This window comes from Geotrypetes seraphini, chromosome 4 (genome assembly GCF_902459505.1).
Source record: "Geotrypetes seraphini chromosome 4, aGeoSer1.1, whole genome shotgun sequence".
NCBI classification, from domain to species: Eukaryota; Metazoa; Chordata; class Amphibia; order Gymnophiona; family Dermophiidae; genus Geotrypetes; species Geotrypetes seraphini.
This window is the reverse complement of record NC_047087.1, coordinates 297,785,825-297,805,451: the sequence shown is the minus strand read 5'-3', so window position 1 is coordinate 297,805,451 and position 19,627 is coordinate 297,785,825. Positions and strand designations below refer to the sequence as shown.

The 19,627-nt window shown below is 44.3% G+C and overlaps 1 protein-coding gene across 1 annotated transcript in view; it reads left to right on the top strand.

The window, feature by feature from the left end:
• COL17A1 (collagen type XVII alpha 1 chain) overlaps positions 1–19,627 on the top strand; it is a 204,586-nt gene that overhangs the window by 65,432 nt on the left and 119,527 nt on the right. Inside the window, exons 18-24 of the mRNA XM_033943541.1 lie at positions 973–1,203; positions 1,753–1,791; positions 3,232–3,258; positions 5,490–5,516; positions 7,195–7,257; positions 12,394–12,498; positions 19,094–19,156. Of these exons, the coding sequence (XP_033799432.1) occupies positions 973–1,203; positions 1,753–1,791; positions 3,232–3,258; positions 5,490–5,516; positions 7,195–7,257; positions 12,394–12,498; positions 19,094–19,156 (555 nt within the window). The remainder of the gene's footprint in view (positions 1–972; positions 1,204–1,752; positions 1,792–3,231; positions 3,259–5,489; positions 5,517–7,194; positions 7,258–12,393; positions 12,499–19,093; positions 19,157–19,627) is intronic.

Sequence of the window (19,627 nt, the reverse complement as noted above, 5' to 3'; positions counted from 1 at the left end):
TGAATTTTTGGAAATCAATTTGGGACCAAATTAATAATTTATTAGATAACCCAGTGGCATTATCTTATGATACTGTGATATTTGGTATGGAAATGAGAGCAAAAAGTCAGATTTCTGCTAACAACAATAAATTACTACTAATGATGACTGGGGTTGCCATTCAGTAAATTACATATAATTGGAAGGATTTTTCTAATTTTTAATATTGTAAACCGTCCAGATACATGTGATGGTCGGTATATCAAGCCATAAATAAACTTGAAACTCGAACAGCGAACCTTTCAACCTGAATAACAGATATTTGGATTTCCATAATCCTAGCAGTGTTTGAAAGAGCAATTCTGGTACAGGAGTGACCTAGTGGTCAGAGCAACTGCCTCAGCACCCTGAGGTTGTGAGTTCAATTCCCACTGCATCTCCTTGTGACTCTGGATATGTCATTTAACGCTTCATTGTCCCAGGTAAAAAATAAGTACCTGTCTAAATAATATGTAAACCGCTTTGATTGTTTAACCCACAGGTGTCAAAGTCGGTCCTCGAGGGCCAGACTCCAGTCGGGTTTTCAGGATTTCCCCAATGAATCTGCATGAGATCTATTTGCATGCACTGCTTTCAATGCATATTCATTGGGGAAATCCAGAAAACCCGACTGGATTCCGGCCCTCGAGGAGGGACTTTGACACCCCTGGTTTAACCACACAGAAAAAAGCGGTATATCAAGTCCTATCCCCTTTACCCTGATATCTTTGGACGTCAATAATATGTTTGGAATGAAGATTGCCATCTGGTGCGGGTGCTAATCTCAAATATACAATTAATTCTGAGATATGCAGAAAATGGTGTGTGAGTGCTTAGGCTATCCATATGCAGCCAACTTGCTAATAAACACTTATCCCCATTCTTCAAGGTATGTCAGCATATATACTAAATGCAGGTAATCCCTCAACTTTTTCTTTATTTTATTTATGACAGCGGAGGAGGTGAAGGCACTGAAATCTCGTGTGGCACAATTGGAAACCCTGAGTCAAACCAATCGATTAACCTCTATGAATATTGATGGCTTAGACCTTTCAAAGTCAGAACGCATACAGGACATGAAACACCGAACAGAAGTCACGAGCTTGAATCTGGGTTCTGACACTCAGACACGAGAGAACCTGTGGCTGTACATCCGAGAGAAAATGCGAACAGAGAGAGAGCTAGGTGAGGACCAAATTTATACGAACTGAAGGCAAGCACGGATAAAAACAAGTGTTTCATTTTTGTTAAGTTTTCTGTTTAGTTTGCAGGTTGGTTGCTCCATTGGCATGTCTCATACGGCCGCCATCTTGGACCGGCCTTATTTATCTATTTTTTAGCCTACCTATTACCTAAGTAGGGTACACTAAAAATATATAAATATATAAAAGTCATATAAAAATGAACACACTAAGGCCCTCTTTTACTAAGGTGCACTAACCGCTAATCGATGTAACACGCATGCATGTTAGTCTATGGATGTGTTAACATTTAGCACACGCTAATTGATTAGCGCACCTTATTAAAAAAGGGGGTAAGACGCCCCCTTAAGACAACCCATCAGGTGTTCTACTCCAAGTAGGTGTAATATATAAACTCATCATAAAAAGGCCTGGGGACAAAAGAATATTAAATACAACCTAGGCAATATTCTGTCCTACAGAAAACAAAGAATTGTTGAGGAATTCTTGTGGAAAATCAGCTTCACGAAACATTTTAACTTTTTCATTTCAGGATATTTCAAGGGAGAGAGGGGCGAGCCTGGACACAAAGGTGAATGGACGTCTCGTTCTTTGAAAAAGAGCATCTCCACTGTACGGTCTCTCACGACGTGCAGCAAGTCAGCTAAATAGAACATAGGGCTCCTTTTTTCAAGGTGCGGTAGGCAGTTAATGCGCGGAATACCGCGTGTTTAACCGCCTGCCGCTGCTAGTCGCTAACGCCTCCATTGACGAGGCGTTCGTTTTTAGGCTTGCCGCGGGGGTTAGCGGGTGATGAAATGTCCGACGCGCTAACCCCCGTAGCGCGTCTTGATAAAAGGAGCCCATAGTTATCAATGTGCATTCCATTAAGATGTATTATTTTACCACTAATTCCAGTTTCTTTAGCACAGGTCCCATGTTATGCAATGAGACCTAGTTAACCTTTTCCTGTCGTAATAAATTTTACGTTACGCTGGTTCCAATCATAATTATTTTAGCAAAGTTTTGTATTATTCACCGTTATCATTTATGGCTATTGTAAACATAATGTAAATAAGTCATAAGTCTGTAAATTCAAATATTTTGTGTTCCTGGCTCTTTATTAGTCCATACAGACTGTTTATCCACGATGGCAACGACATTTTCAGAATGTCCCGTCATCCGGGACACACGATAGGAATAGGTTAATACTAACTGGGGTTAACCGTAAAATAACACATCATAACAATTGCCCGTGTACACATCTATCCCCCCCTTAATTAAAGAAAAGAGAAATGTCTCTAGAAATGGAAATCACTGCCAAGTATAGGGCAGTCGAGCTATTGTGACATCACTGATGGAGCTGCCTCTTAGGCATTGGCGGGAATGAGGCATTGTGACATCACAATATCAGCTCTGGTTATCAGAGACTTTCCCCCTCTTTTACTAAGGTGCGCTATGCTTTTTAGCACGCGGTAAATATTAGCGCGCGCTAATCACGCACTGAACGCCAACGCGTGCCTGTTATCCCTTGGACGCATTAGAAACTAGCACACGTGTTGATTTAGCGTGCGCTAAACGCGCGCTAAAATGCATAGCGCACCTTTGTAAAAGAGGGCCTTAAACGCTTCGCACTAAGGCCCTCTTTTACAAAGGCACGCCAAGCGTTTTAGCGTGGATTTAGCGTGCGCTATGTGCTAGCCGCTAACGCGTCCATAGGATAACATGTGCGCGTTAGCATTTAGCGCGGGTTTAGCGAGCGCTAATGTGTAGCGCGTGCATTAAAAACAGCATACCTCTGTAAAACAGGGGGTAAGTGGGGAAGTTATCAATGTAGGCTAGCATTAGCATGGTTTATTTTATCACTAGCAAAGGTCCCGCTTTATTCAATGGGACCTCGTTACTACTGTACTAGCCAGGGGTAACGGTACAATGACCTGTCTTAACGGTTGCCCGTTTTGATAACGTCCCCCCCCCCCCCTTTAACAGGGGTATCAACACACGCTAACTCTTCTTTCTTTTTTTTTCTCAGGTGATATGGGCATACAGGGTTCTAAAGGTGAGATTCAGATTCGAAACGTTCAGCTTTGCTGGCAATTTGTGCGCGATCCCTGGGTTTTAAAATCCCGCTTGACAGTTATGCAAACTCTAAAATGTAACTAAAGGATACATAAGCAGACAGGCTTCCAGGGCCGGATTTAGATGAAAAGAGGCCCTAGGCTATTCCACTTATGAGGCCCTTTCACCTCTCATTTTTAAGTTTGTAAATTACATGAGAGATAATAAAATACATCATTACTGTGATATATATCAATATGTTAAATATTGTTGTTATTGGTACTAACCTTTATAAAAAATGTGACATTAAATGTGAATTTAAAAAAGTCGAGAACACTTATTTGGACATTTATTCTCAGCACCATATATAGTACTTGTAACAATAACTAATCAAACATAACACACAACATTGCCCCTTCCTATGTCCATAGTGCCCCCAGTGCGTCCTTCCTCACCTCACCCCCTCTCCGATGCCCGCCTGCCTCCCATCCCCCTTCCATTGAACACCCCCATGCCATTCTGTCTGCCTGCCTTCCATTAAACCCCCCCACCCCCCCTCCGATGCCAGCCTGCCTGCTTCCCATCCCCCTTCCACTGAAACCCCCCTCCTCCCCCCCCCCGATGCCAGTCTGGGCCCTGGAAGTGACGTCAGAGGGCGATCCTATGCCGGCGCGATCAGCAGGTTGGAGTTGCTGCCCGCACCAGGGAAGAGCTGGAGGTGCGGTGAAGGTGCACACGTAGTAGGGGGAAAAGTGGGAAAGAGCGGGAGGCAAAGAGGAAGAGGAGAGCCGGCGCCCCCACCAAGACAGCATCAGGGGTGAACTGCCCTTCCGTCCCACCTTACTACGCCACAGGCAGCAAGATAGCTATCCAACATATCTATGGCTCCCTGTTTCAGCAGTAAGCTAGCAAGTTAGACTCAGGTTGAATCCTATCCAACTATGATATGGCAGGCTAGATTCAAGCCTACTGTTCCTACGCCCATCACCTAGATAATTTGCATTAGCTGGCTACGTTCGCCCCCAACTCGATCATGCTTTTGACAATTCCAGTTTTGGAGTGGCTAGATGGCTACATTTAGCCATCTGTAGGAAAGAATTTCAAAAACTGGTGTTCAATCAAAAGCGCGCGAGACAAACCCGCCCAGACAAACGCGCGCTGGATTTTAACACTATTTTAAAGCGCTGTGAAGGAGTGTGTGGGGGAGAACCCCGCCACTTTAGTTAGAAATGTTGGCGCTCCCGTTGAGGGGGTGTGGAGGGGAGCACCCCCATTACAGAGGAAACAGCTTTTTTCCCTGTTTTATAGGGAAAAATTACTGTTTGCTCTGTAATGGGGGGTTCCCCCCCAACGGGAGCGCCAACATTTCTAAGTAAAGTGGGGGGGGTCCCCTATTACAGAGCTTTAAAATAGTGTTAAAATCCAGCGCGCTGACGTCCTGCGCGCGATTGTTTGGGCAGCTTTGTCCACGCGTAGGTTTCGTCTATGAGCCGATCTAGCCAGTTAACTAATTAACCTCCCATTTTACTAGGCTGTGTTAGAGGTTTCTACCAGGGCCCGACGCGCTAAATGTTCCGACACTGTTCCAACACTCATAGACAGAGAAGCCAACTTTTCAAAATTATTGGGGTTGCTAAACTCAATGAAAATTACCTCTTCCTGGACACAGTCAAGAAGTATGTTCAATTGGAAGTGCTCAAGCACCCACATAGTTGGCTCCTATGCTCATAAAATTCCTATGAGAGTCAGAGCATTTAGCACTCTGGACTGTGGTAGATTCTTTTACCGCGGCTTAGTAAAAGAGGGCCTAAATTAGCAGCTAGATTCTTTGCTAACTTCTCTTTTAGCATCCCCGCAGAGCTCTTCAAGGGAGCTCAGCTCCTGAGAAAAGTGACAACATAATATTCACAGTGCCCTCTACAGGATACATGAATAAATTCGCCACCAGTCACCAAGGCTTCCAGAATGGGTAAATGGAGTGGGCAGACTTGATGGGCAGTGGCCCTTTTCTGCCGTCATCTTTCTATGTTTCTATGTTTCTAATGAACTGTGAGCAAATTCTGCTTGAATACATAGCTCCGAGCACCGGAATAGTTAATCATTGACTTAACGTCATAATTCTCTAATTGAAACATAATAAATGGGAAAGGGATACATTTGTGGACATAATGCAAGGACATGGTTTTGTGGGAAAGAAATGATTAATGTGTTTTAAATCCTTTGTTCAAACAGGAGATCGTGGCCTCCCAGGACCACCAGGTATGCAAATCTCCGTTGGCTTGTGTGAGAATTTGATGGATTGCATAAGGCTGTCATGCCACTAAGGGATTTGATGAAAGATGAGGATGGAAATTCTTCTAGAGCAGGGGTGCCCACACTTTTTTGACTCGCGAGCTACTTTTAAAATGACCAAGTCAAAATGATCTACTAACAATAAAATTTTAAAAAAAACACAACGCACATTGTACGCATAGAATTATTAATTATCATTCCTATTCCGGGGTTTTTTCAAAGAGGTCAAAGCGGATGACTCTATGCACTGTCACCTCAGTAACAACCATACAAAAATAGACAAATATACCCCCTCCCTTTTTACTAAACCACAATAGCAGTTTTTAGCGCAGAGAGCTGCGCTGAATGCCCAGCGCTGCTCTCGACGCTCATAGGCTCCCTGCGCTAAAAACCACTATTAGTAAAAGGGGACCATATTGTAAAATATAGACAGCAGATATAAATTGAGACACATTTTGATCACTAAATTTAAAATAAAATCATTTTTCCTACCTTGTCTGGTGATTTCATGAGCCTCTGGTTGCACTTTCTTCTTCTTTCTTTCAGCCTGTATGCTTCCTCTCCTCCACACCTCATTCCCTCCCCCAACTTTTTCTTCCTCTCTCCCTGACCTTTCTTTCTTTCTCTCTTCATGCCCCCTTTCTTTTTTTCTGTTTCTCTTCTTTCCTTCTGTCTCCCTGCCTGCCCCCTTTCTTTCTTTCTCCCTGCCCTTCTCCAAGCCACTGCCACTGCCGCTGCCATCGGGGAACAGGACCCAAACCGCCACCAATGGATAACAGGCCCCAAAGCCGACAGCGACGCTGCCCCATGCTCTCCCTGCTTCGGGCCGACCAGCATTCCTCTCCCCGACGTCAATTCTGCCATCGGAGAGGAATTTCTGCCCAGCCAGGCAGCGATTGCCTGGCCCGAACTTCCTCTCCGAAGGCAGAATTGACGTCGGGGAGAGGAAGATTGATCGACCCGATAGATCGCCAAGGCAAAGTGAATCAAGGATGATCGACTCACTTTGCCTTGGCGAGCTACCGGTCGATCACGATCGACCTATTGGGCACCCCTGTTCTAGAGGGATTCCCCAGGGTGACTGCTGTAGCTGGACTTTGTTAATACTCCGAATGACTTCTTTTGCCTACTGTTTACCTTATGCTGTCTCTTACATCTGAAAATATCACTGGTGCAATCTATAGTCATAACTAGTAGGGTTACCGTATGGCTCCAGAAAAAGGAGGGCGGATTGAGACATCCGGATTTTACTTCCATTGCTTTAAAAAAAAAGATGAAACCTTTAAGCACCTTTTTAAATGGAGGAATCAGGGCTCCAGGAGGGGTTACTGTGCTGAAGCAAATTTCAGGGAGACAGGGGATGTTCTTGGGTAACTTGTAGAGATAATGCATATACAATTATATAATTAGCAGAGAAACCAGGACTGCATTTACAGTTTAGAAAGAAGGCATGTGCCAGGTTTTCATAGACATTTACAGAGCAGAGAAAGAATGTTTACCAAGGCAGGGAAAGGAATCTGGACTTGTATTGCCTGCTTTAATTGGCTGAAATCAAACTCTATCAGCTTCCCTTTTCCTCCTACGTTCCTTAAACCCACCACATGCCATAACAGAAGTAAAGTAACCAGGTCTCTATTCACTGCAGGGCCTCAAGGGCTTATTGGACACACCGGATCAGAAGGACCCAAGGGACAAAAGGGCAGTACTGGTAAGGACAAAGCTATCTTCGTTTTATTTCCATCAATCAACGTTCATGACTGAGGGGAGGACAGGGGGTGTTTGCGGTCTCTTAACGCTGATGGTTACAGTAAAGTGCCTTAACAGTGTCTAACAGGGATGTCCAGGAGCACTCTAATGATATTTTCTCTGTAGTGGCTCCTCTTACTTGGAACTCTCTTCCTTTATATATCAGAAAAAATAAAAATTTAAATCAATTTAAAACTAATTTAAAATCATTTCTTTTTAAAATCTCTTTTGACCTCTAAATTAATTTCATTGCTAATTTCTATCTTAGAACTTTTAATCCCTTCCTAATGTTTCCTCCCTCCCCTCTCAGACCATTTTTTCTCCCTCTCGGGAAAATATTTTTGTAACCTTAAGCCCTCATGTTCACTCCATATGTTTCATAGTATGTCAATTTTGTTTTGTATGTCTTATTCCTTTTAGTTAAAGTAGTATTAAGATACTGTTATTTTACCCCTTTAATGTTCAATATTATATTATTTAACAATATTTGTTATATTTTGTTAATCGCTTAGTTTGTAATAAGCGATACATCAAATAAAATTAAACTTGAAACTTGAAACTTGATGCACAAAACTGGCTCCCTTCCTGCTCCTAACACAAGAATTTGACTAACTGGACTGAAGGTTGTCCCGATGAGACCTTCTACACAAGCATGATATGAACTTTCAATGCTGGGAGACAGTTCCCCATTTATGAACAGCTACATCTAAACTTTGCCATTCAGTGAGAGGAGATGATCAACTTGAGGGGCATAAGAACATAAGAACAGCCTTACTGGGTCAGACCAATGGTCCATCAAGCCCAGTAGCCTGTTCTCACGGTGGCCAATCCAGGTTCCTAGTACCTGGCTAAAACCCGAGGAGTAGCAGCATTCCATTATCTCAGAGTAAGCAAGATTCCGGAACCCCAAATAGTAGCAACATTCCATGCAGAATTCCCAAAGAGTAGCAAGATTCTAGAATCCCAGAGAGTAGCAACATTCCATGCAGAATCCCCAAAGAGTAGCAAGATTCTAGAATCCCAAAGAGTAGCAACATTCCATTATCTCAGAGTAAGCAAGATTCCAGAACCCCATACAGTAGCAACATTCCATGCAGAATTCCCAAAGAGTAGCAAGATTCTAGAATCCCAAAGAGTAGCAACATTCCATTATCTCAGAGTAAGCAAGATTCCGGAACCCCAAATAGCAGCAACATTCCATACAGAATCCCCAAAGAGTAGCATGATTCTAGAATCCCAAAGAGTAGCAACATTCCATTATCTCAGAGTAAGCAAGATTCCGGAACCCCAAACAGTAGCAAAATTCCATGTAGAATCCCCAAAGAGTAGCAAGATTCTAGAATCCCAAAGAGTAGCAACATTCCATGCAAAATCCCCAAAGAGTAGCAAGATTCTAGAATCCCAAAGAGTAGCAACATTCCATGAAAAATCCCCAAAGAGTAGCAAGATTCTAGAATCCCAAAGAGTAGCAACATTCCATGCAAAATCCCCAAAGAGTAGCAAGATTCTAGAATCCCAAAGAGTAGCAACATTCCATGAAAAATCCCCAAAGAGTAGCAAGATTCTAGAATCCCAAAGAGTAGCAACATTCCATTATCTCAGAGTAAGCAAGATTCTGGAACCCCATACAGTAGCAACATTCCATGCAGAATTCCCAAAGAGTAGCAAGTTTCTAGAATCCCAAAGAGTAGCAACATTCCATTATCTCAGAGTAAGCAAGATTCCGGAACCCCAAATAGCAGCAACATTCCATATAGAATCCCCAAAGAGTAGCATGATTCTAGAATCCCAAAGAGTACATTCCATTATCTCAGAGTAAGCAAGATTCTGGAACCCCAAATATTAGCAACGGTCCATGCTGAATCCCCAAGAGTAGCAAGATTCCGGAATTCTCAGAGTAGCAACATTCCATGCTACCGATCCAGGGCATGCAGTGGCTTCCCCCATGCCCCTTTGAATCTCAGTTCCATTGTGCAGTCACAGAGAGTGCTATAAAAGTAATTCTTTAGACAAAGCGCATAGTTATATACTATTCCAAAAGCAAACTAATTTAAGAGTGTAGCTAATTTGTTTCAACTGCGTAACCCCAAGTGTTTATACCAGTGGTTCCCAACCCTGTCCTGGAAGACCACCAGGCCAGTCGGGTTTTCAGGCTAGCTCTAATGAATATTCATGAGAGAGATCTGCATATAATGGAGGTGCCAGGCATGCAAATCTGCTCCATGCATATTCATTAGGGCTATCCTGAAAACCCGACTGGCCTGGTGTCCTCCAGGACAGGGTTGGGAACCTCTGGTTTACAACGTGACTACAGATCTCTGAAAAGCTACAGAAACATAATTAAACCAGCAAAGCATTCGGAGACTATTTTTGTATTTTGCATTTTTTTACTCTGAAATTCTAGGAAATTATGAACCCTTCCAGAAAAATAATGAAAATTAAGGGGTCCTTTTATTAAGGTGTGCTAACTGATTTAACATGCGCTAACTGATTTAGCGTATGTTAACCGATTTAGTGCATGTTAACCGATTTAGTGCACGTTAACTGATTTAGGGCTTCTTTTACCAAGCCACGTTAGGGCTTTAACACGCAGAATAGCGTGCACTAACTTGCTGCGTGCACTAGACCTTAACGCCAGCATTGAGCTGGCGTTAGTTCTAGCCGCGTAGCGTGGGTTTAGTGTGTGCTAAAATGCTGTGTGCGTTAAAAACGCTAACGCAGCGTAGTAAAAGGAGCCCTTAGTGCGCTAAATGCTAACATGCCCATTATATTCTATGGACGTGTTAACATTTAGAGCGCACTAATCATTAGCGAGCGCTAAATCAGTTAGCGTGCCTTAGTAAAAAGACCCCTAAATGCTGCTTCTGAATATATATATTTTTTTAATGAATTACATATCCTGTTTGTCAAGCAGAGCAGTCATCAGTCACAATAGCCACGTAGGCAGCAATGGTCAACGAATTCTAGCCACACAAACAAGCAATTAGATGGAACAAGTTCATGACCTCTCACCATAAGAACATAAGCAGTGCCTCTGCCGGGTCAGACCACAGGTCCATCCTGCCCAGCAGTCCGCTCCCGCGGTGGCCAAAAACAGGTCAAGGCCTGTCTGAATCATCAGAAGGGGCTCCCCTGCCACCTTGGTTTCCCATTTAAGTTCTGCCCTCCTTTCGAAGTCCTAGCCCTCCGGTCTTGCACATGCACGACCAGGTTGGTTTACTCAGTACCCCACGATCCCTCTATCCCTCAGGAATCCATCCAATCCCTGCTTGAATCCCTGTACCGTACTCTGCCTGATCACTTCCTCCGGTAGCGCATTCCAAGTGTCCACGACCCTTTGGGTGAAAAAGAACTTCCTTGCATTTGTTTTGAACCTGTCTCCCTTCAGTTTCTCAGAATGCCCCCTCGTATTTGCTGTCCCCTTCAGTCTGAAGAATCTGTCCCTATCCACCCTCTCTATGCCCCTCATGATCTTGAAGGTCTCTATCATATCTCCCCTGAGTCTCCTTTTCTCCAGAGAGAAGAGCACCAGTTACAGTTATTTTATTTGATATACTGCAGGGGTCTCAAAGTCCCTCCTTGAGGGCCGCAATCCAGTTGGGTTTTCAGGATTTCCCCAATGAATATGAATGAGATCTATGTGCATGCACTGCTTTCAATGCCTATTCATTGGGGAAATCCTGAAAACCCGACTGCATTGCGGCCCTCAAGGAGGGACTTTGAGATCCCTGAAATACTGCCATTATTAACAAAAAAAAAGTCAAATCAAAGTGGTTAACAATAGATTAAAATCATAGGGAAATGATTAAAAAACAACAACAATAAAATAAACACAACAGAGAAATGTACGCTGTACAATTAACAACGCTAGACACAAAATGACAAATCAAGGGCAGGAAAGGTTTACAACAGGGGTAGGGAACTCCGGTCCTCGAGAGCCGTATTCCAGTCGGCTTTTCAGGATTTCCCCAATGAATATGCATGAGATCTATTTGCAGGCACTGCTTTCAATGTAATATTCATTGGGGAAATCCTGAAAATCCGACTGGAATACGGCTCTCGAGGACCGGAGTTCCCTACCCCTGGTTTACAACATCAAGAGGTAAGAACAGGAGGATAGGGCAGGGGTAGGCAATTCCGGTCCTCGAGAGCCGGAGCCAGGTCAGGTTTTCAGGATCTCCACCATGAATATGTACGAGATGGATTTGCATGCACTGCCTCTTTGAGATGCAAATCTATCTCATGCATTTTTATTGTGGAGATCCTGAAAATCTGACCTGGCTCCGGCTCTCGCGGACCGGAATTGCCCACCCCTGGGATAGAGGAAAGAAAGAAAGAAATAAGGGGTCCTTTTACTAAGGCGCACTAGTGCGTCTTAGGCCCTCTTCTATTAAACTGCACTAGCAGTTTTTAGCGCAGAGAGCCGCGCTGAATGGTATGGCTCCCCGCGCTAGGAAACTGCTAGCGCAGTTTAATAGACCATGCCCTCAGTATGCGCTAAAAATTAGCATGCACTAAATGTTAACGCGTGCTAATGCGTCCATAGGATATAATGGACATGTTAGCACGTATTAGCATTTAGCGCATGCTAATTTTTAGCACGCCTTAGTAAAAGGACCCCTAAATGCGAGAGGAAGAAAGCAAAGGAAGAACTTAATTGAAGTTCCACCAATATATCTGAAGAACGAACACATACAAATGCAAAATCGCTGCTGCTGTTCCACAGGGGTTTCTGCTTTATGAAACCCCCAAATTTGTTCTCTGGATCCCTAGGATTTCCTTGAAGGGTGATGGATCTATTCATCTAATCTATTGCCCTCTTCTATGACACCGCACTAGCGAATTTTAGCGCAGAGAGCCACACTGAATGTCCGGCGCTGCTCCCAACACTCATAGGAAGTCAGTGAGTGTTGGGAGCAGCGTGGGCCATGCAGCGTGGCTCTCTGCGCTAAAAAATTATTGCGCAGTTTCGTAAAAGAGGGGGGGTAAGTGTTGCGGGTGTCATAATGCCTGAAAGTTTGAGTATGTTAAATTTATTTTGGAAAGTCAAGGTCGGACAGTCTCAGAAGAAGAGAAACGGTCCATGCTTGTTTTTCAGGTGACATTGGTATGGAGGGACCCATGGGACAGAGAGGACGAGAAGGTCCACCTGGGCCTCGAGGTGAACCTGGACCATCAGGATTTGGCGAGAAGGGAGACAGAGGTAAGAGGCCTTTTTCCATCCAGTCTTCCTGATTAGAAAAGGTAAATTTATTGTTACATATTGTATAAGGTATTGATTATATGATAAGAAAGGGTGGGAAGGGTGGGAGATAAGAGCATATTATTTGTACCATTGATGATTATTAAGTGTTATATTTATTGTTAATTTGTTTGGATATATTGTTACACTTATTGTAAATTTGAAAATGAATAAAGAATTTTAAAAAAAAATAAATAAAATAAAAGGTTGAATACATCAGGGGGAGCAATTCCATAACTGGGTACCTACAAATAGATGCCCAGAGGTTGCCTGGTAGGAGGTAAGGCTGCCAACTGGATCCAAATTTACAGGGACCGAGTTGGTCCACTTCTAGGTTTACTATGGTGCATTGTGGGACTTGTATGGGAAAATCAGAATTACAAGCTAGAGAATGACACGTTGACAAAATTAATCATCGTTCTCGTCCCCGCGGATAACCGCAGGAAATAATCCCATGTCATTTTCTAGTGTCTATTTCAACCTCAGTCCTTCTACACCAGCATTCTTCAAAGCAAAGCTTGAGGGTCAGTGGTTGTGGCCATTCATACTCTGATTCTTATGTGAGCCAAGGATAATGAAGCCATTGTGACATCACTGATGTGATTGGCTCTTAGGCACTGGTGGAATGAGGCATTATGACATCACAATATCTGCTCTGGATACCAGAGACTGTCATTCTGTAGTGTCTATTTCAACCTCAGTACTTCTACACCAGCATTCTTCAAAGAAAAGCTTGCGGGTCAGTGGTTGTGGCCATTCATACTCTGATTGTTATGTGAGCCAAGGATAATGAAGCCATTGTGACATCACTGATGTGATTGGCTCTTAGGCACTGGTGGAATGAGGCATTATGACATCACAATATCTGCTCTGGATACCAGAGACTGTCAGTCTGTAGTGTCTGTTTCAACCTCAGTCCTTCTACACCAGCATTCTTCAAAGCAGAGCTTGCGGGTCAGTGGTTGTGGCCATTCATACTCTGATTCTTCCCTCTCTCTTTAAAGAATGACATGAAGATGGTTTCCCGCGGTTATCTGCGGGGACGGGAACGGTGATGAATTTTGTCACCGTGTCATTCTCTACTACAAGCCCCTGCAGTGGGGTAAACCCAGTACTGGAGCAACAATGTCCTGTGAATCTGGATCCAGTTGGCATGATTTATGAATTGTGAAACCTATGTGGGCAGATACACGTACATAATTATTTTATTTATTCAAGTTTCAGTACTGTTCTCCCAGGGGAGCTCAGAACAGTTTACACGAATTTATTCAGACAGGCAAGCAATTTTCACTGTCTGTACTGGAGGGTTCACAATCTATCTAAGGTACCTGGGGCAATGGGGGAATTAAGTGACTTGCCTAGGATCACAAGGAGCATTGTGGGATTTGAACCCACAACCTCAGGGTGCTGAGGCTCTAGCTTTAACCACTGTGTCACTCTAGATATCAAAATGTAGCAAAAGTGAGCCAAGTATAGGACAATCAAGTCATTGTGACATCACTGATGAGGTTGGTTTTTAGGCATTGGTGGAATGAGGCATTGTGATGTCACAACAGTAGCTCTGGTTATCAGAGGCTGAAACTTTTCTTACTATTTATTCAATTTTCTATGTTGTTCTCCCGGGGGGGAACTCAGAATGGTTTACATGAATTTATGAGGTATGGAAGCTTTTTTCCCTGTCTGTCCCTGTGGGCTCACAATCTATCTAATGAGTTTGGGGCAATTGGGTGACTTGCCCGGGGTCACAAGGAGCAACATGGGGTTTGAACCTACAACCTCAGGGTGGGAAGGCTGTGGTTTTAACCACTGTGCTACACTCCCCTAACCCCCCCCCGCCCCCTGTTCACATGCAATTTATAGAACGGCTGTCCAAGTGATTTGCAAATCTGATCAGCTTGTGCAAATGGGGATGATTTTTATCATGTGATTGTGATGAGCTTAGGCGTGTAGGAGAAGCCTTTAAATGCTTCCAGTTTCTCACTGCATCGGATGTTTCATGATACCCCAGAGCCTATTGGGCCATAATTGCTGACTAGATTAGATTATACGGCCGGAAAAAAAAAGAACCCAGATCATTAAAGAATCATTTCTTTGCTATCCTCGGTCATTAAAGTGATTCATAAAGCTAACCAGAACGGAGAGGTTGTACTTTGTTCTATTTACAGCAACTCTTTCAGGGTGGTGGGGGGTTTTTTTTGGTGTTTTTTTTTTTTTTTTCATTTTGTTCTTAAGAGCAAATAATGAAAAGCTACCTGTAAAGCCCCGATTGATTGCCTGCACATAATTGTTTTGGAAGTAATCAAAATATGAAAGCCTTATAAGAAATAAAAGGGCGAGGGATGATTCATTTAGAAGGGTGGTTTTGCCTGTCAATACCGCCAAACCGAGAGAACTCAATTTGGTTTTCCGTTGACCTTTCGAAGACGCTGTATTTCTTACTAGTATTTATTTCTTCTTAGAGTTCCTCCTCCCCAGAGAGCTCAGAATAGGTTACAGCAGGGCTGCCCAAGTCCGGTCCTCGAGATCTACTGGCAGGCCAGGTTTCCAGGATCTCCACAATGCATATGCATGAGAGAGAGATTTGCATATCATGAAGGCCGTGCAGGCACATCTCTCTCATGCATATTCATTAGGGCTATCCTGAAAACCTGACTGGCTGGTGGTCTTCAGGACGGGGTTGGGAACCAGTGCAATATAACATTAAATAGAGTTACAACCTCTCCAGCCATACGACTTCCGGCATTAATTATTTCTAGAGCACTACCAGATGTATGCAGCGCTGTACCGAGTCATGACAGACACACAGGATGCTGTGGTGGGCAGGGCAGGATTAACCAATAGGCCAAGTAGGCACGTGCCTAGGGCCCGAAATGGTCAGGGGGGCCCGATGAAGGAGGGCATCAACATTGTTTTTTCCAAACGGAGATGGACCCCTCCAGCATCGATCGGCAACGTGGGCCATACCCCCCCCCCCCCCCCGATCGGCAACGCGGGCCCCACCCCGATCGGCAACACGGCCCACCCCATCGACGGAAAGTAAGACAAGCAAGCAACGCGGATAAGAAAGACAATGGGAACTGTAATTGTGCAAACGGTGCTGCTTGCCCAAAGCTTCCCTCTGACGCAGCTTCCTGTTTCCGCCTGGGCGCATGGTTGGGTGGGGCGGGGCAGGGGGCCCAGTGTACTTGTGTGCCCTGGTGGTAGGTGATACAGTTAGGGGTGGGATGGTAAATCTGTTGGCTAATGGGCAGTGGAGAGTAGGGATATGGATTGAAGGCTCTGTCAAAAAGGTGGGTTTGCAGTCTGCTTTTAAACAAGGGAAGGGGCGTGGCAGACAAACTCAGGTAGTTTATTCCAGGCATATGATTGAATGACTAATTCATTTAGTAGACTTAATGCGTGGGATAAATATAAGTGGAGATGAGGATTGGCCTAGTGCTGTGTATCACTACCTGTGTGCCTCCTTAGATTTCAGGTGTGCCGCGACACACTGCTGAGGAGGAGAGTCGTCCACGCCGGCTGACTGCCTAGAGGAAGTGCCTCTCGCGGTCTTGTAGGAAGTCAGCCGGCGTGCATGACTTTCCTCCTGGCCGGTGTCTCTCCTCCTCTCGCCGCACCTCCCGGATCCCTCCACCGAAGCGGGTTGCGGCCAGATGGGCCTCCGTGCATGGGCGGACGTCGACGCGATGACATCACGCACGCGTGTGAGCATCATCGCATTGACGTGCACGCACTTCCGGGTGCCTTCCGGCCAGGGCACTGGATGTAGTGTGCCGCCGGCTGGAAAGTTTGCGAGGCGCTGGCCTAGTGGTTAGAGCTCCTGCCTCAGCACCCTGAAGTTGAGGGTTTGATCCCAGTGCTGCTCCTTGTGACCCTGGGCAAGTCACTCTCCATTGTTCCAGGTACCATAGTTAGATTGTGAGTCCACCGGGATAGATAGGAAAAATGCTTAGAGTACCTGATTACTATTTAATGTAAAATACCACAGGTGAATCTCTTCATTAAAAGGTGGTTAATAGTAAACCGCCTAGAACTCTTGGGTAATGGCGGTATAAAAGAATAAATTTATTATTATTATTATTATTATTAATTAATTGGCCTAAAAACAATGCATATATAATAATATAATATATAATATTCTCCATTAAAAATACCTTAAAACAATTTTGAAATATTATATATAATATTCTAACGCATCTATTTTAACATTCCAAAAAACCTTACCCCCCATCCCAATACAATCCCAAATTCACATTGGTTATTAAATTATAATAACTAATAAATCAGAAATATCATATAACGAGATAAATACAATACCATAACACATAAACAAATAGACTTTCATAACAATAAAACCAAAGCATTAAATCCACTCCTTAAAATTAAACAAATTTTGAGAAATTTTGATTTTAAAATGAATAAAGAATTTTACAAAAAGTGGTTAATAAGTAAAATAAAGGAATCCTGCATGGAAGCAGCTTAGTGGTGATTAGACGGCAACACTATTGTTTGAGAAAGCAAAGCCAGTGCTGGGCAGACTTCTATAGTCTGTACCCTGAAAATAGCAATGACAAATGAAGTATGCATCTGTAATAGCGCATTGCTCATTATGAGTTTACCTTGTTGGAAAGACTGGATGGACTGGACAGGTCTCTTTATCTGGCATTATCTACAGTAGTATGTTAATATGCTATTGCCCACTGATCCTGAGTAACTGCTATTGTTGGATTTCAAGAGATAGCAAATACGTGTCTTAGAAATGCAATCCATTCATTATCAAAGAGAATCCATTGTACAACACAATTTATATATCTTTTCATAAATGATTATTTCTAGTATCCTATATAATAAAAGGTTAGCGGCGCATGCGCTTTTTAAAAAGCGTGATTACTGCCGCCGTGTTGTGTGATCCGTGGCCGTGTTCCATTTTAGAACCCGGCCAATGATCACTCTGGCCACTCCCCTCCTCCCGCCCTCACTCACCCTGGAAGCCAGGCAAGCTCTCTTCCTGCCCGCGTCCTCGGCAGGGAACACACCTCGGCCCTCATTCGCCGCCGCCGCCGCTGCTGCTGATCCTCCTGTAAAGAGCAGCCTGCGATGGTGGCCGGCTTTAGCGAACCTCGCAGGCCGCTCTCCAACTCGGTAGCACGTTCCCTCTGACACGATCCCGTGCGTCAGAGGGAACGTGCTCCCGAGGCTGGAGAGCGGCCTGCGAGGTTCGCTAAAGCCGGCCACCATCGCAGGCTGCTCTTCAGGAGGATCAGCAGCGTAAGAGGAGCCGCCACCGGCACTTTTAAAACTAACCTTCGGCCGCAGCAGGCCAGCCCGCAGGAAGGGAAGGGGGAGGGGCCGAACGAAGCAGGCCAAATCGCATTAAGAGAAGGGAGGGGCCGAACGGAGCAGGACAGCTCACGTAAGAGAAGGGAATTGCTTCACAGGGACCTGGAGGAGAAGGGAAATACGCTGCTGCTTCTACAAAGGAAAGTGGGGGGAGGGGGGAAATGCTGCTACTACTTCACAGGGACCTGGATGGGAACGGAAATACCGCTGCTGCTTCTGCAAAGGAAAGTGGGGGGGGGGGGGGGGGAGGAGAGACAGAAAGAAATACAGACAGACAAAGGAGGCCAGGGAGAGACAGGCAGAAATAAAGACAGACAGACAGACAAAGGGTGCCAGGGAGAGAGAGAGAAAAATAGCAGGAGGGAGAGAGACAGAAAGGAAGGAAGAAAGAGACAGGAACAGGGAGAGAGACATAAATGAAGAAAGACAGACAGGCACCCTAGAATAACGGGCTTAAACACTAGTACAAATAATAAATACAATAAACGTACATGTACAAAATCCAGAACCTAAACTAAAGAGGTAATAAGAATTGGCACTTCAGTCTCTACTAATCCACACTTCTAAAATGCAAACAGTATCATCAATAAATAAAGTTCCGAACTTATCGGAAGCAGATCCCAGGATCGGCAATAGGTACAATATTTGTTGAAAGTTGAATTTGTTGAAGTTGTAATCCAATAAAAATGGACGAAAAGTAGGTCTCAGTCAATTGCAACAATTTAATACAACTGGAAAAGTAACGGCCTCTCATAAAAAGCCGCGCTAACGGCCCCAAAGCCCATAGAGATTTAAAGGGCTTCGGGGCTGTTGCCGCGCGGCTTTGTAAAAGAGGCCGTAATTGTCCACGTGATCCCATATCCCGGGCAATCGAAGATGAAACCATAAAGTGCAAGTACAAATTCATCCTAAAAGTGGCAGGTGCAAGTTCATCATATCGAATACTACAAATTCATGCATAATTAATCCATAACACATTCGACCAATCCAAGCTCATTGGCGGAGGGGCCATGAAGCCGGGCTTTTCTTGACGATCAAAGAGTTCTGGTAGGTTTATACAGTACTTTGATAGGTTTTAAATACTGAAGGGCAGCACCTCTGACGATCAGTAGGTGGCGCCTTGAGTCAGAAAAGAGCATCGTGAGTAAAGGACAACATGAATCATAGGACGGGTTACAATGCGGCAAACTCATTTCTGTTTTGATGCATTTTGCAGGTCCAGCAGGAGAAGCAGGTCTTCCAGGGTCACCGGGTATACCAGGCTCGGTGGGTCTCAAAGGTAAACGATACAAAGTCAGTTACAATGATCAAAGTGAACTTTGCATAGTGAAATGGACTTGTTCCCTGGACATGTCCCTGGATTTCCCTGGACATGTCCTCCTTTTGAGTAGTAGTAATAGTAGTAGTGTCGGGATATTCCTGAGCATGCCCAAGCTTAACGCCAGCATTTACACCTGGCTTTTACCCGCTCCCTGTACCTGGGACAGACCACCCTCCATCCCCACCCCACCCTTGGTACGCCACTGACGTATGTGAAAGCATTTGCTGTAGGGTTTGCTTTAAGATGTTATCGGTAATACATCAGAGTTGTATGGATTTGTGCCAGTGAATTTTCAAACTTTGTGGGAGGTGTACCAAGCGAGGGGGGCTTTGAGGTCAGAAGGTACTATGAGACTGACCTCTAGGAAGGAGAATACTGTTCAGTGTGTTAAATCTAGAGCAGCAATGGTGTCCGTGGTGGGAGTGAAAC